This window comes from Salmo salar, chromosome ssa09 (genome assembly GCF_905237065.1).
Source record: "Salmo salar chromosome ssa09, Ssal_v3.1, whole genome shotgun sequence".
NCBI lineage: Eukaryota > Metazoa > Chordata > Actinopteri > Salmoniformes > Salmonidae > Salmo > Salmo salar.
Window position 1 is genome coordinate 47,678,899 of NC_059450.1, and position 16,102 is coordinate 47,695,000.

Here is a 16,102-nt window from a genome sequence, read left to right on the forward strand (position 1 = left end):
TGGATTACAGGCAGCATCCGCACTGAGTTTAAGGCTAGAGCTGCCGCTTTCAAGGAGCGGGGACAGTAATCCGGATGCTTATAAGAAATCCCGCTAAGATCTCCAACGAGCCATCAAACAGGCAAAGCATCAATACAGGACTAAGATCGAATCCTACGACACCGGCTCTGATGCGCAATGGTTTTGGCAGTGCTTGCAAACTATCATGGACTACAAAGGGAGACCCATACAAAGGGAAACCCAGCCGCGAGCTGCCCAGAGGATCCTACGGATCCTATGCCTACTATGCTCGCTTCGAGGCAAGTAAATCTGAACCATGCATGAGAACACCAGCTGTTCCAGACGACTATGTGATCGCACTCTCCGTAGTCAATGTGAGTAAGACCTTTAAACAGTTTAACATGCGCAAGGCCAGATGAAATACCAGGACGTGTACCATGAGCTTACGCTGACCAGCTGGCAAGTGTTTTCACTGACATTTTTTACTTATCCGTGACCCAGTCTGTAATACCTACATATTTCAAGTAGAACCCAATAGTCCCTGTACCCAAGAACGCCAAGGTAACCTGCCTAAATTACTATTGCCCGTAGCACTCACATCTTTAACCATGAAAGGCTGGTCATGGATCACATCAACACCATCATCCTGGACACCCTGGACCCACACCAATTTACATACCGCCCCCTCACCCACCTGGACAAAAGGAATACCTATTCAAAAATGCTCTACATTAGTAGTCCCTTCCAAGCTAATCACCGAACTCAGGACCCTGGGGACTGCACATCTCCATCTGCAACTGGATCCTGGACTTCCTGATGAGCAGCCCCCAGGTTGTGAGGGTAGGTAACAACACATCCGCCACACTGACCATCAACACGGGGCCCCCCTCAGGGGTGGGTGCTTAGTCCCTTCCTGTACTCCCAGTTCACCCAAGACTGCGAGGCCGCTCACGACTCCCAACGCCGTCATTTTGCAGTTTGCTGACGACACGATGGTGGTAGGACTGACCACCGACAACAATGAGGGAGCCTATAGGGAGGAGGATTAGAGACCTGGCAGTGTGGTGCCAGGACAACCTCCTCTCCCTCAACGTCAGCAAGACAAAGCAGCTGATGATGGACTACAGGATGGGGCTGTAGTTGAGCGGGTCGAGAGTTCATCAGTGTCCACAGTCGAGAGTTCCTAAGGCATTCACATGGTCCACACACACCCACACAGCTGTGAAGAGGGCACACCAGGACGCTGAAAAGATTTGGCATTTGCCCTCAGATCCTCAAAGTTCTACAGCATCGTCTTGACTGTCTGCATCACCACTTGGTACGGTAACTGCAAGGCACCCGACGGCAAAGCGCTACAGAGGGTGGTGAGTACGGCCCAGTACATCACTGGGGCAGAGCTCCCTGCCATCCAGGACCTCTATACCAGGCGGTGTCAGAGGAAGGCCCCAAAAAAATTGTCAGACTCCAGCCACCCAAGTCATAGACACACACTGGACTCTACCAACACACACACACACACACACACACACACACACACACACACACACACACACACACACACACACACACACACACACACACACACACACACACACACACACACACACACACACACACACACACACACACACACACACACACACACTGGACTCTACCCACACACACACTGGACTCTACCCCCGCCCCCCCCCACACACACAACACACACATTTCAATGGACAAAAAAATGTGCTTTTCTTTCAAAAACAAGGACATTTCTAAGTGACCCCAAACTTTTGAACGGTAGTTTACATGTAGGTAGGGGTAAAGTGACTATGCATCGATAATAAACATTGAAATGCAGCAGCGTAAAAAATTGGGAGTGGGGGATCAATGCAAATAGTCTGGGTAGCCATTTGATTAGCTGTTCAGCAGTCTTATGGCTTGGGTGTAGAAGCTGTTAAGAAGCCTTTTGGACCTAGACCTGGCACTCCGGTACCGCTTGCCATGCGGTAGCAGAGAGAACAGTCTAGGACTAGGGTGACTGGAATCTTTGGCAATTTTTAGGTTCTTCCTCTGACACCACCTGGTATAGAGGTCCTGGATGGCAGGAAGCTTGGCCCCAGTGATGTACTGGGCCGTACGCACTACCCTCTGTTGAGCTTTGTGGTTGGAGGCCGAGCAGTTGCCATACCAGACGGTGATGCAACCAGTCTGGATGCTCTCAATGGTGCCGCTGTAGAACTTTTTGAGGATCTGAGTACCCGTGCCAAATCTTTTCAGTCTCCTGAAGGGGAATAGGTGTTGTCGTGCCCTCTTCACGACTGTCTTGGTGATGTGGACACCAAGGAACTTGAAGCTCTCAACCTGCTCCACTACAGCCCCGTCAATGAGAATGAGGTCGTTCTCGGTCCTCCTTTTCCTGTAGTCCACAATCATCTCCTTTGTCTTGATCACGTTGAGGGAGAGGTTGTTTTCGTTGCACCACACTTCCAGGTCTCTGACCTCCTCCCTATAGGCTGTCTCATTGTCGGTGATCAGACCTACCACTGTTGTCATTGGCAAACTTAATGATGGGGTTGGAGTCGTGCTTGGCGGGGTGATGGAGTGGCTTGGATTGGAGTGGCTCTAATGTTTCTGGGATGATGGTGTTAATGTGAGCCATGACCAGCCTTTCAAAGCACTTCATGGCTACAGATGTGAGTGCTACGGGTCGGTAGTCAGTTAGGCAGGTTACCTTGGTGTTCTTGGGCACAGGGACTATGGTGATCTGCGTGAAATATGTGGGTATTACGGACTCGGCCAGGGACAGGTTGAAAATGTCAGTGAACACACTTGCCAGCTGGTCAGCGCATGCTCGGAGTACACGTCCTGGTATTCCGTCTGGCCCTGTGGTCTTGTGAATGTTGACCTGTTTAAAGGTCTTACTCACATCGATTACAGCGAACGTGATCACATAGTCATCCGGAACAGTTAGTGCTCTCATGCATGCTTCAGTGTTGTTTGCCTCGAAGCGCGCATAGAAGTAATTTAGCTCGTCTGGTAGGCTTGTCACTGGGCAGCTCGTGGCTGGGCTTCCCTTTGTAGTCTGTAATACTTTGCAAGCCCTCCCACATCTGACGAGCATTGGAGCCGGTGTAGTTGGATTCAATCTTAGTCCTGTATTTACGCTTTGCCTGTTTGATGGTTCGTCGGAGGGCATAGCGGGATTTCATTTATAGTCATTTAGGCAGGTTACCTTGGCGTTCTTGGGTACAGGGACTATGGGGGTCTGCTTGAAATATGTAGGTATTACAGACTGGGTCAGGTATAAGTAAAAAATGTCAGTGAAGTCACTTGCCAGCTGGTCAGCGTATGCTCATGGTACACATCCTGGTATTTCATCTGGCCTTGCGCATGTTAACCTGTTTAACCTCTCTGGGATATGTGGGAGCGTCCCAACCTCTCTGGGATATGTGGGAGCGCACTAGCGTCCCACCTCGACAACAGCCAGTGAAATTGCAGGGCGCCAAATTCAAAACAACAGAAATCTCATAATTAGAATTCCTCAAACATACAAGTATTATACACTATTTTAAAGATACACTTCTTATTAATCCAACCACAGTGTCTGATTTCAAAAAGGCTTTACGGTGAAAGCACACCATACGATTATGTTAGGTCAGGGCCTAGTCACAAAAAAACGTACAGCCATTTTCCAGCCAAAGAGAGGAGTCACAAAAAGCAGAAATAGAGATAAAATTAGTCACTAACCTTTGATGACCTTCATCAGATGGCACTCATAGGACTTCATGTTACACAATACATGTATGTTTTGTTCGATAAAGTTCATATTTATATCCAAAAATCTCAGTTTACGTTGGCGCGTTATGTTCGGTAATGTTTTGCCTACAAAACATCCGCTGATTTTGCAGAGAGCCACATCAATTTACAGAAATACTCATCATAAACTTTGATGAAAGATACAGGTGTTATGCATAGGATTATAGATAAACTTCTCCTTAATGCAACCGCTGTGTCAGATTTCAAAAAAGCTTCACGGCGAAAGCACACCTTGCAATAATCTGAGTACAGCGCTCAGCAATCAAACCAAGCCATACAGATACCCGCCATGTTGTGGAGTCAACAAAAGTCAGAAATAGTGTTATAAATATTCACTTACCTTTGATGATCTTCATCGGAATGCACTCCCAGCTATCCCAGTTCCACAATAAATGTTTGTTTTGTTCGATAAAGTTAATCTTTTATATCCAAATACCTCCTTTTTGTTCGTGCGTTTAGTTCACTATTCCAAATGCACAAGGCGCGGGCACTAAGTCCAGACGAAAAGTCAAAAAAGATCCATTACAGTTTGTAGAAACATGTCAAACGATGTATAGAATCAATCTTTAGGATGTTTTTATCATAAATCTTCAATAATATTCCAACCGAACAATTCCTTTGTCTTTAGAAATGAAAGGGAACGGAGCTCGTGCCCACGGCCATGCACGCGACTAAACTAAAGGCTTTCAGCCAGACCACTGGTTCAAACAGCTCTTATTTGCTCCCCGTTCACAGTAGAAGCCTGAAACAATGTTCTAAAGACTGTTGACATCTAGTGGAAGCCATAGGAAGTGCAATCTGACCCTATTTACACTGTATATTGGATAGGCATTCACTTGAAAAACTACAAACCTCAGATTTCCCATTTCCTGGTTGGATTTTTCTTAGGTTTTTGCCTGCCATATTAGTTCTGTTATACTCACAGACATTATTTAAAAAATGTTGGAAACTTTAGAGTGTTTTCTATCCAAATCAACTAATTATATGCATATTCTAGCTTCTGGGCCTGAGGAGCAGGCAGTTTACTCTGGGCACCTTATTCATCCAAGCTACTCAATACTGCCTCTGTTCCCAAAGAAGTTAAAGGTCTTACTCACATTGGCTACGGAGAGTGAGATCACAGTCGTCCGGAACAGCTGGTGTTCTCATGCATGGTTCAGAGTTACTTGCCTCGAAGCGAGCATAGTAGGCCTTTAGATCTTCTGGGCAGCTCGGGGCTGGGTTTCCCTTTGTATGAGTTTCCCTTTGTAATCCATGATAGTTTGCAAGCACTGCCACATCCAATGTGCGTCAGAGCCGGTGTCGTAGGATTCGATCTTAGTCCCGTATTGACGCTTTGCCTGTTTGATGGTTCGTCGGAGGGCATAGTGGGATTTCTTATAAGTGTCCGGATTAGTGTCTCGCTCCTTGAAAGTGGCAGATCTAGCCTTTAGCTCAGTGCGGATGCTGCCTGTAATCCATGGCTTCTGGTTGGGGTATGTACGTACAGTCACTGTAGGGACAATGTCATCGATGCACTTATTAATGAAGCCGATGACTGATGTGGTATACTCCTCAATGCCATCGGATTAGTCCCGGAACATATTCCAGTCTGTGCTAGCAAAACAGTCCTGTAGCTTAGCATCTGCGTCATCTGACCACTTCCGTATTGAGCGAGTCATTGGTACTTCCTGCTTTAGTTTTAGCTTGTAAGTAGAAATCGGCAGGATAGAATTATGGTCAGATTTGCCAAAAAAGAGCGAGGGAGAGCTTTGTACACGTCTCATTGTGTGGAGTAAAGGTGGTCTAGAGTCCCCCCCCCCCTTGTTGCACATGTAACATGCTGGTAGAAATGAGGTGAAACGGATTTAAGTTTCCCTGCATTAAAGACTCCGGCCACTAGGAGCGCCGCTTCTGGATGAGCATTTTCTTGTTTGCTTATGGCTTTATACAGCTCGTTGAGTGCCAGCATCTATTTGTGGTGGTCAATAGACAGCTACGAAAAAAATATAGATGTAAATATTGTATCTACATTTTATCATGAGATACTCTACCTCAGATGAGCAAAACCTTGAGAGTTCCTTAATATTTGATTTCGCACACCAGCTGTTATTGACCAAAAGACACAGACCGCCACCCCTGGTCTCACTGGAGGTAGCTGTTCTGTCCTGCCGATGCACGGAAAACCCAGCCAACTGTGTATATTATCCATGTCGTCATTCAGCCACAACTCGGTGAAACATAGGAAATGACAGTTTTTAATGTCCCGTTGGTAGGATAGTCTTGAACGGAGCTCATGCAGTTTATTCTCCAATGATTGCACGTTGGCCAATAGGATGGATGGTAGAGGCGGGTTACCCACTCGCCGACAAATTCTCACAAGGCATCCGGACCTACGTCCCCTGTATCGACATCTTCTCTTCATGCGAATAACAGGGATTTCCGGCTCGTTAAAGAAAAAAAATCTATGTCCAGTTCGAGGTGAGTAATCGGTGTTCTGATATCCAGAAGCTGTTTTCGGTCAAAAGAGACAGTGGCAGAAACATTATGTACAAAATAAGTTACAAACAATGTGAAAAAAAACCACACAAAATGTAGTACAATTGGTTAGGAGCCCGTAAAACGGCAGCCATCTCTACCGGCGCAGCAGAGTGACTAACACAGTGTATTCCTTCTTCCTGTAGAAACTGTGTTGTCCATGATGAATACAACTGTAGAGTGATAACACAGGATACTCCTCTTCTTCCTGTAGAAACTGGAGGAGGAGAAGGGAAAGAAAGAGCAGGAACGGCAAGAGATCGATAAGGACAGGAGGGAGAGGGACAAAGAGAGGGAGCGAGAGAGGGAGCGCCGGGACCGCGAGAGGGAGAAGGAGAGAGAGAAGGAGAAGGAACGAAACGACAACAACAAGGAGAGAGAGCGGGACAGAGAACGGATCGATCGGGACCGTGAACGGACGAGGGAGAGGGGAGACAGAGGAGAGAGGGAGCGCGTGAAGGAGAGGAGTCGAGAAGTCAGCAAAGACCGCAGTAGATCCAGGTTGGTATGAGGTTAACACAGATCCAGGTTGGTATGAGGTTGGTATGAGGTTAGCGCTGAAACCGCCTGAACCAAGATCCAGGTTGGTTTGAGGTTAGCGCTGAAACAGGTTGGTATGAGGTTAGCGCTGAAACAGGCTGGTATGAGGTTAGCGCTGAAACAGCCTGAACCAAGATCCAGGTTGGTATGAGGTTAACTCAGATCCAGGTTGGTTTGAGGTTAACTCAGATCCAGGTTGGTTTGAGGTTAACTCAGATCCAGGTTGGTTTGAGGTTAACGCTGTATGACTGACTGGCCTTCCTCTCTCCCTCCGAGGGGTAGTGTTATAGAAATATCTGGGCCCGTATTCATAAAGCATCTCCGAGTAGGAGTGCTGATCTGGGATCAGTGTGCCTTTTTTAGATATTATTGAATAAGATTACACAGACGGGGCCACCGATCCTAGTTCAGCGCTCTTGCTCTGAAACACTTAATGAATACAGGCGCTGGGTCAACTGTAAAAGTGATGAGTGTTTTGAACTCATGTCTCACGTCTCTTCCTGTAGAGAACGGAGCCGCGATGAGAAGAAACACGAACGCGAGGAGGATCAGGAGGAGGCGTACGAACGCAGGAAATTGGAGAGGAAGATGAGGGACAAGGAGGTTGCCTACCAGGAAGTATGTTTGACATGTAGTCCATGTTGACAAGGCTTAAGCCAAACATTTATACCCTACACAAGTACGCAACGCAAGACCTACATTAGCTATGGAAAAATGGTAATCCTGTGTAGTCCACAAACTTGGGCAGCCTTGTAATGCAACAGGATTGTTTGTATGTATGTTAGTATGCAGGATTGTTTGTATGTATATTTGTATGTATGTTAGTATGCAGGATTGTTTGTATGTATGTTTGTATGCTGGATTGTTTGTATGTATGTTTGTATGCTGGATTGTTTGTATGTATGTATGTTTGTATGCTGGATTGTTTGTATGCTGGATTGTTTGTATGTATGTTTGTATGCTGGATTGTTTGTATGTACACTACCGTTCAAAAGTCTGGGGTCACTTAGAAATGTCCTTGTTTTTGAAAGAAAAGCACTTTTTTTTTGGTCCATTTTAAAATATCAAATTGATCAGAAATACAGTGTAGACATTGTTAATGTTGTAAATGACTATTGTAGCTGGAAATGGCAGATTTTTTTTTTTTAATGGAATATCTACATAGGCGTACAGAGGCCCATTATCAGCAACCATCACTCCTGTGTTCCAATGGCATGTTGTGTTAGCTAATCCAAGTTGATCATTTTAAAAGGCTAATTGATCATTAGAAAACCATTTTGCAATTATGTTAGCACAGCTGAAAACTGTTGTGCTGATTTAAATAAGCAATAAAACTGGCCTTCTTTAGACTAGTTGAGTATCTGGAGCATCGGCATTTGTGGGTTCGATTACATGCTCAAAATGTCCAGAAACAAAGAACTTTCTTCTGAAACTCATCAGTCTATTCTTGTTCTGAGAAATGAAGGCTATTCCATGCGAGAAATTGCCAAGAAACTGAAGATCTCGTACAACGCCGTGTACTACTCCCTTCACAGAACAGCGCAAACTGGCTCTAACCAGAATAGAAAGAGGAGTGGGAGGCCCCGGTGCACAACGGAACAAGAGGACAAGTACATTAGAGTGTCTAGTTTGAGAAACAGACGCCTCACAAGTCCTCAACTGGCAGCTTCATTAAATAGTACCCGCAAAACACCAATCTCAACGTCAACAGTGAAGAGGATTGTATGTATGTTTGTTTGTATGCAGGATGACCATTTTGCCTAGCTAATTGCTATTTTCCATTTTCCCAGATACTTGTGTAGGGTGTAAATTAGGCTTTACCACTGCAGTATACTGGCATAGCATGGAACGGCATGGAACACAGCCAGTCTTGACTACTCTTTCCGATGTGCCATTCTCTCAGGCCTAAGGCACTTAGTGTGTGTCCTAAATGACACCATATTCTCTATATTGTGCACTACAGTATTTTGCAGTGGTATATAGTGCACTACTTTTGTCCAGAGCCCTAATGGCCCTGGTGCACTGTGTAGGGTGTCTTTTGGGACTCAGGCACTGTGTTCATACTGGCTCTGTCTTAAGAGAACTCAATATAACACCTGTCTATGTGCATGCACATTATGAAAGGATGCTGATTGGCTGAAACAGCATTCTAGCTGTGTGTTTTATATCATGCCTGTTTTGATTCAGGGTTTCTGATTGGCTGAAACAGCGTTCTAGCTGTGGGTTTGATTCAGGGATGCTGATTGGCTGTTGCTCCTCTTGTTTCAGCGTCTGAAGAACTGGGAGATGAGAGAGAGGAAGAAGGCTCGGGACTACGACAAAGAGAACCAACGAGAGGACGAGAGACGGCGTGAGATGGTAGTAGACAACGTAAAGCAGGGCTCCCCAACTAGTGTCTCAGTTGATTTTCTTTTAAACAAATCGAAATTATATTTTATATTTGAGATTCTTCAAAATATCCACCCTTTGCCTTGATGACAGCTTTGCACACTCTTGGCATTCTCTCAACCAGCTTCACCTGGAATGCTTTTCCAACAGTCTTGAAGGAGTTCCCACATATGCTGAGCACTTGTTGGCTGCTTTTCCTTCACTCTGTGGTCCGATTCATCCCAAACCATCTCAGTTTGGTTGAGGTCGGGTGATTGTGGAGGCCAGGTCATCTGATGCAGCACTCCATCACTCTCCTTCCTGGTCAAATAGCCCTTACACAGCCTGGAGATGTGTTGGTTCATTGTCCTGTTGAAAAACAAATGATAGTCCCACTAAGCCCAAACCAGATGGGATGGTGTATCGCTGCAGAATGTTGTGGTAGCCATGCTGGTTAAGTGTGCCTTGAATTCCAAATAAATCACTGACAGTGTCACCAGCTAAGCACCATCACACCATAACACCTCCTCCTCCATGCTTCACAGTGGGAAATACAAATGCGGATATCATCCGTTCACCTGTCCTGCGTCTCACAAAGACACGGCGGTTGGAACCAAAATCTCCAATTTGGACTCATCATACCAAAGGACAGATTTCCACCGATTTTAACACTTTTTTGGTTACTACATGATTCTATAAATGTTATTTCAAAGTTATGATGTCTTCACTATTATTCTACAATGTAGAAAATAGTAAAAATAAAGGAAAAGCCTGGAATGAGTAGATGTTCTATGTACATACATATCCAGATAAATAAATACAGAAAAAAAGAAACCCACGGCATTTGAACCCAGTCTGGCACAAAGAGAAGATTCATATTGGAGACAAGCCTATTTACAATCTATAATATTTGCTGTTTAAATGTGCCATTTACCTCATAGAAGCTAAATGTATGCAATCATTGTTCTTCCTCCTCCAGACAAAAGAAGGCAAGCGTCTGAAAGAGTTCCTGGAAGATTATGACGATGACAAAGACGACCTGAAATACTACAGGTGAGGTCACACCTTTATAACACAGAGATGACCTGAAATACTACAGGTGAGGTCACACCTTTATAACATGGAGATGACCTGAAATACTACAGGTGAGGTCACACCTTTATAACATGGAGATGACCTGAAATAATACAGGTGAGGTCACACCTTTATAACATGGAGATGACCTGAAATAATACAGGTGAGGTCACACCTTTATAACATGGAGATGACCTGAAATAATACAGGTGAGGTCACACCTTTATAACACAGACAACTGTCCTTGTGAGGACCTAACATTAACCCCTACATGTTAAGGTTAGGGGTTACCAGAGATGACCTGAAATAGACCTTAACCCCTACATGTTAATGTTAGGGTGTAAGGTTAGGGTTAGGGGTTACCAGAGATGACCTGAAATAAACCTTAACCCCTACATGTTAAGAGAGATGAGGCCCTTTATCTACTTCCTCAGAGAGATGAGGTCCTTTATCTACTTCCTCAGAGAGAGATGAGGCCCTTTATCTACTTCCTCAGAGAGATGAGGTCCTTTATCTACTTCCTCAGAGAGAGATGAGGCCCTTTATCTACTTCCTCAGAGAGATGAGGCCCTTTATCTACTTCCTCAGAGAGAGACGAGGCCCTTTATCTACTTCCTCAGAGAGAGATGAGGCCCTTTATCTACTTCCTCAGAGAGAGATGAGGCCCTTTATCTACTTCCTCAGAGAGAGACGAGGCCCTTTATCTACTTCCTCTGAGAGAGACGAGGCCCTTTATCTACTTCCTCTGAGAGAGACGAGGCCCTTTATCTACTTCCTCAGAGAGAGACGAGGCCCTTTATCTACTTCCTCAGAGAGAGACGAGGCCCTTTATCTACTTCCTCAGAGAGAGACGAGGCCCTTTATCTACTTCCTCAGAGAGAGATGAGGCCCTTTATCTACTTCCTCTGAGAGAGACGAGGCCCTTTATCTACTTCCTCAGAGAGAGACGAGGCCCTTTATCTACTTCCTCAGAGAGATGAGGTCCTTTATCTACTTCCTCAGAGAGATGAGGTCCTTTATCTACTTCCTCAGAGAGAGATGAACTGATGGATACCATTTTTATATTTCTGCATCCAGCATAAAGGAAGTTGGAGTTAGTTTCACGAGCCAAATGCCTACCAGCGTTAGCGCAATGACTGGAAGTCTATGGTATCTGCTAGCAGTTAGCTTAGACCTTCAGTCATTGTGCTTAACACGCTAGTTAGCAATTGCGCTAACGCTAATTTGCAACTTCCTTCAAACTGCAGGCAGAGACATAAACATGGTATCCATGAGTTCATCTGACCCTGGGGGAAGTAGGGCCAAAATCCTGAAGTATCTGTCAGCTGTATGACTGACTGGCTTTCCTCTCTCTCCCTCCAGGGGTAGTGCTTTACAGAAGCGTCTGAGAGACCGTGAGAAGGAGACTGAGCTGGATGAGAGAGACAGGAAGAGGGAGAAGGAGGAGCATGATCAGATCAGACAGAGACTGTTAGCTGAGGGACACCCAGACCCTGAGGCCGAGCTGCAGAGGGTATGTCGCCGTCTGTCTGGCCGTCTGTCTGCCTCTCTGTCTGCCTCTCTGTCTGGCCGTCTGTCTCTATTGCTGGCTAGCTGTCTGTCTGGCTGTCTGTCTGGCTCTATTGCTGTCTGTCTGTTCGTCTGGCAGGATGGCTTTCTGTCTGTCTGGCTGTCTGTCTGGCCGTCTGTCTGCCTCTCTGTCTGCCTGGCTGTTTGGCCGTCTGTCTCGCTGGCTGGCTGGCTGTCTGTCTGGCTGTCTGTCTGGCCGGCCGTCTGGCTCTATTGCTGTCTGTCTGTTCGTCTGGCTGGATGGCTTTTCTGGCTGTCTGGCCGTCTGGCTGGCCATTTGGCTCTATTGCTGTCTGTCTGGCCGTCTGGCTCTATTGCTGTCTGTCTGTCTTCGTCTGTCTGGCCGTCTGTCTGTCTGGCCGTCTGTCTCTATTGCTGTCTGGCTGGCTGGCTGTCTGGCTGGCCGTCTGTCTCTATTGCTGTCTGGCTGGCTGGCTGTCTGGCTGGCCGTCTGGCTCTATTGCTGTCTGTCTGTTCGTCTGTCTGGCCGTCTGTCTGGCTGTCTGTCTGGCCGTCTGTCTCTATTGCTGTCTGGCTGGCCGTCTGTCTGGATGGCTTTCTGGCTTAAGTGCGTTGAGACTTTCTTTGTATAAATGCACTTTAAATACATTTGATTTGAAACCAAGATGGAGGAGGAGGCAGAGAGGAGGCGGCAGCCCCCAGTGAAGCCAGAGCCAGAGGAGGAGGTGCCGCAGGAGAAACCAAACCGAGAGAGGGAGCACCGAGAGAGGGAGCACCGAGAGAGGGAGCACCGAGAGAGGGAGCACCGAGAGAGGGAGCACCACAGGGACAGGAGAGGAGGAGGAGGAGGAGGAGGAGCAGACAGGCCTCCTCTCCAGCAACTTCAACCCCAATCAGACGATGACTTGGAGGAGGGGGAGGAGCTTGATGATTGTGACAGGGAGGACTCGTCAGATGCCAGGCCAAACCCAAACCTGAAGCCCACGATGCGGCCAATCACATCGGCCCCCTCGGTGTCGTCGGGCAGCGGCGGCGCCACACCCAACTCCCCCGGCAACGAGTCTCCCTGCGGCATCATCATCCCTCATGAAAATTCTCCTGAAGCCCGGCCCACCGAGGAACAGCATCCCAAGATTGGCCTCAGCCTCAAACTGGGTGAGTTAAAACTAGATTGAACTAGTTAGAACAAGATTGGCCTCAGCCTCAAACTGGGTGAGTTAAAACTAGATTGAACTAGTTAGAACAAAATTGGCTTCATCCTCAAACTGGTTAGGTAGCGTTGTATGTTGACAATGTCACATCTGTAATGCTGAGGGATACTGAACTTTTTCAAAGTTACTACTTAAGTCGTCATCATCGTCTCTCAGTCTAACGTGCTGACCACACCTCTCGAGTTACAAAATAAATGTACACATACATGCTATTCAATCATTGCAGCCAAACTGCTCGCGTCAACGAGCCTCTGCGTAGCCAGGCGCTAAACTAGAACTTGGTTCTATTTGTGATGCTTGATGCTCTGCCAGTCCCGCCTCTCCCATCTCCTCATTGGTTTTTAGGAGCATATACCCACGTGGGTGATTGGAAGATGAACTGAGGTCCACACCCCAGTTGGTGGTGGTAATGCACCTTAAAATTGGTTGCCAACCGCACTATAAAGTCCAAAGAAGAAGAAGAAGCCTGGAGGAGAGATGACTAGAAACTAACTCAGTTTACCCTTTTATCTGTGGATTAATTGTCGGAATAGAGGACCTTGTGCATTTCAGGTAAAATAACAACTCAATGTTTATATCCCAGGACAAATTAGCTAGAAACGGCAAGCTAGCTAAATAGGACAAATTAGCTAACAACTGCAAGCCAGCTAAATAGGACAAATTAGCTAACAACTGCAAGCTTGCTAAATAGGACAAATTAGCTAGCAACTGCAAGCTAGCTAGCTAAATGTCCATGAATGTTTAATGCTTTTCGACCTGTCCTTAAATTTAATATAGTTGGTCTAGAGTTCGTTTTGTCATTTTAACCTGCGTGTCCTGATCGCGTCTGGGGGGGGTGGAGCACACGCACGCCCGGTCTAGTCAGTGTGTAACCCTCTAGCTTCGCCCCTTAATTCTCTATAACCCACCAACCCGTCTCTCTCTCCTTCCCCACTATAACCCATCTCTCTCTCCGTCCCCACTATAGCCCGTCTCTCTCTCTCCTTCCCCACTATAACCCATCTCTCTCTCCGTCCCCACTATAGCCCGTCTCTCTCTCTCCTTCCCCACTATAACCCGTCTCTTTCTCTGTCCCCACTATAACCAATCTCTCTCTCTCTCCGTCCCCACTTTAACCCGTCTCTCTTTCTCCTTCCCCACTATAACCCATCTCTCTCTCCGTCCCCACTATAACCCATCTCTCTCTCTCTCCATCCCCACTATAACCCGTCTCTCTCTCTCTATCCCCACTATAACCCGTCTCTCTCTCTCCATCCCCACTATAACGCGTCTCTCTCTCTCCGTCCCCACTATAACCCGTCTCTCTCTCTCCTTCCCCTCTATAACCCATCTCTCTCTCTCTCTATCCCCACTATAACCCGTCTCTCTCTCTATCCCCACTATAACCCGTCTCTCTCTCTCCTTCCCCTCTATAACCCATCTCTCTCTCTCTCTATCCCCTCTATAACCCGTCTCTCTCTCTCTCTCTCTATCCCCACTATAACCCGTCTCTCTCTCTCCTTCCCCTCTATAACCCATCTCTCTCTCTATCCCCACTATAACCCGTCTCTCTCTCCTTCCCCACTATAACCGTCTCTCTCCTCCCCACTATAACCGTCTCTCTCTCTATCCCCACTATAACCCATCTCTCTCTCTCTCTCTCTATCCCCACTATAACCCATCTCTCTCTCTCTCTCTCTCTATCCCCACTATAACCCATCTCTCTCTCTCTCTCTCTATCCCCACTATAACCCATCTCTCTCTCTTTCTCTCTATCCCCACTATAACCCATCTCTCTCTGCTCTTTCTCTCTATCCCCACTATAACCCATCTCTCTCTCTCTCTATCCCCACTATAACCCATCTCTCTCTCTCTCTCTCTCTCTCTCTCTATCCCCACTATAACCCATCTCTCTCTCTCTCTCTCTCTATCCCCACTATAACCCATCTCTCTCTCTTTCTCTCTATCCCCACTATAACCCATCTCTCTCTCTCTCTTTCTCTCTATCCCCACTATAACCCATCTCTCTCTCTCTCTCTATCCCCACTATAACCCATCTCTCTCTCTCTCTCTCTCTCTCTCTATCCCCACTATAACCCATCTCTCTCTCTCTCTCTCTCTCTCTCTCTATCCCCACTATAACCCATCTCTCTCTCTCTCTCTCTATCCCCACTATAACCCATCTCTCTCTCTCTCTCTCTCTATCCCCACTATAACCCATCTCTCTCTCTATCCCCACTATAACCCGTCTCTCTCTCCTTCCCCACTATAACCCATCTCTCTATCCCCACTATAACCCATCTCTCTCTCTCTCTTTCTCTCTATCCCCACTATAACCCATCTCTCTCTCTCTCTCTCTATCCCCACTATAACCCATCTCTCTCTCTCTCCCCACTATAACCCATCTCTCTCTCTCTCTCTTTCTCTCTATCCCCACTATAACCCATCTCTCTCTCTCTCTCTCTCTCTCTCTATCCCCACTATAACCCATCTCTCTCTCTCTCTCTATCCCCACGATAACCCATCTCTCTCTCTCTCTATCCCCACTATAACCCATCTCTCTCTCTCTCTCTCTCTCTCTCTCTATCCCCACTATAACCCATCTCTCTCTCTCTCTCTCTCTCTATCCCCACTATAACCCATCTCTCTCTCTCTCTCTATCCCCACTATAACCCATCTCTCTCTCTCTCTCTCTCTCTCTATCCCCACTATAACCCATCTCTCTCTCTCTCTCTCTCTCTCCCCACTATAACCCATCTCTCTCTCTCTATCCCCACTATAACCCGTCTCTCTCTCCTTCCCCACTATAACCGTCTCTCTCTCTCTCCCCACTATAACCCATCTCTCTCCCTCTCTCTCTCTCTCTCTATCCCCACTATAACCCATCTCTCTCTCTATCCCCACTATAACCCATCTCTCTCTCTCTCTCTCTATCCCCACTATAACCCATCTCTCTCTCTTTCTCTCTATCCCCACTATAACCCATCTCTCTCTCTCTCTCTTTCTCTCTATCCCCACTATAACCCATCTCTCTCTCTCTCTATCCCCACTATAACCCATCTCTCTCTCTCTCTCGCTCTCTC

At 46.7% G+C, this 16,102-nt stretch overlaps 1 protein-coding gene across 4 annotated transcripts in view; it reads left to right on the plus strand.

Annotated features, from left to right (window-relative positions):
• Positions 1-16,102, plus strand: part of LOC106611484 (RNA-binding protein 25) — a 50,281-nt gene that overhangs the window by 13,639 nt on the left and 20,540 nt on the right. For 2 of the 4 annotated variants that reach the window (XM_045723754.1, XM_045723752.1), the window contains exons 9-14: positions 6,533-6,819; positions 7,365-7,476; positions 9,127-9,228; positions 10,205-10,278; positions 11,662-11,812; positions 12,495-12,984. In XM_045723754.1, the coding sequence (XP_045579710.1) occupies positions 6,533-6,819; positions 7,365-7,476; positions 9,127-9,228; positions 10,205-10,278; positions 11,662-11,812; positions 12,495-12,984 (1,216 nt within the window). The remainder of the gene's footprint in view (positions 1-6,532; positions 6,820-7,364; positions 7,477-9,126; positions 9,229-10,204; positions 10,279-11,661; positions 11,813-12,494; positions 12,985-16,102) is intronic. The other 2 variants (XM_045723755.1, XM_045723753.1) reach the window with 1 other exon arrangement.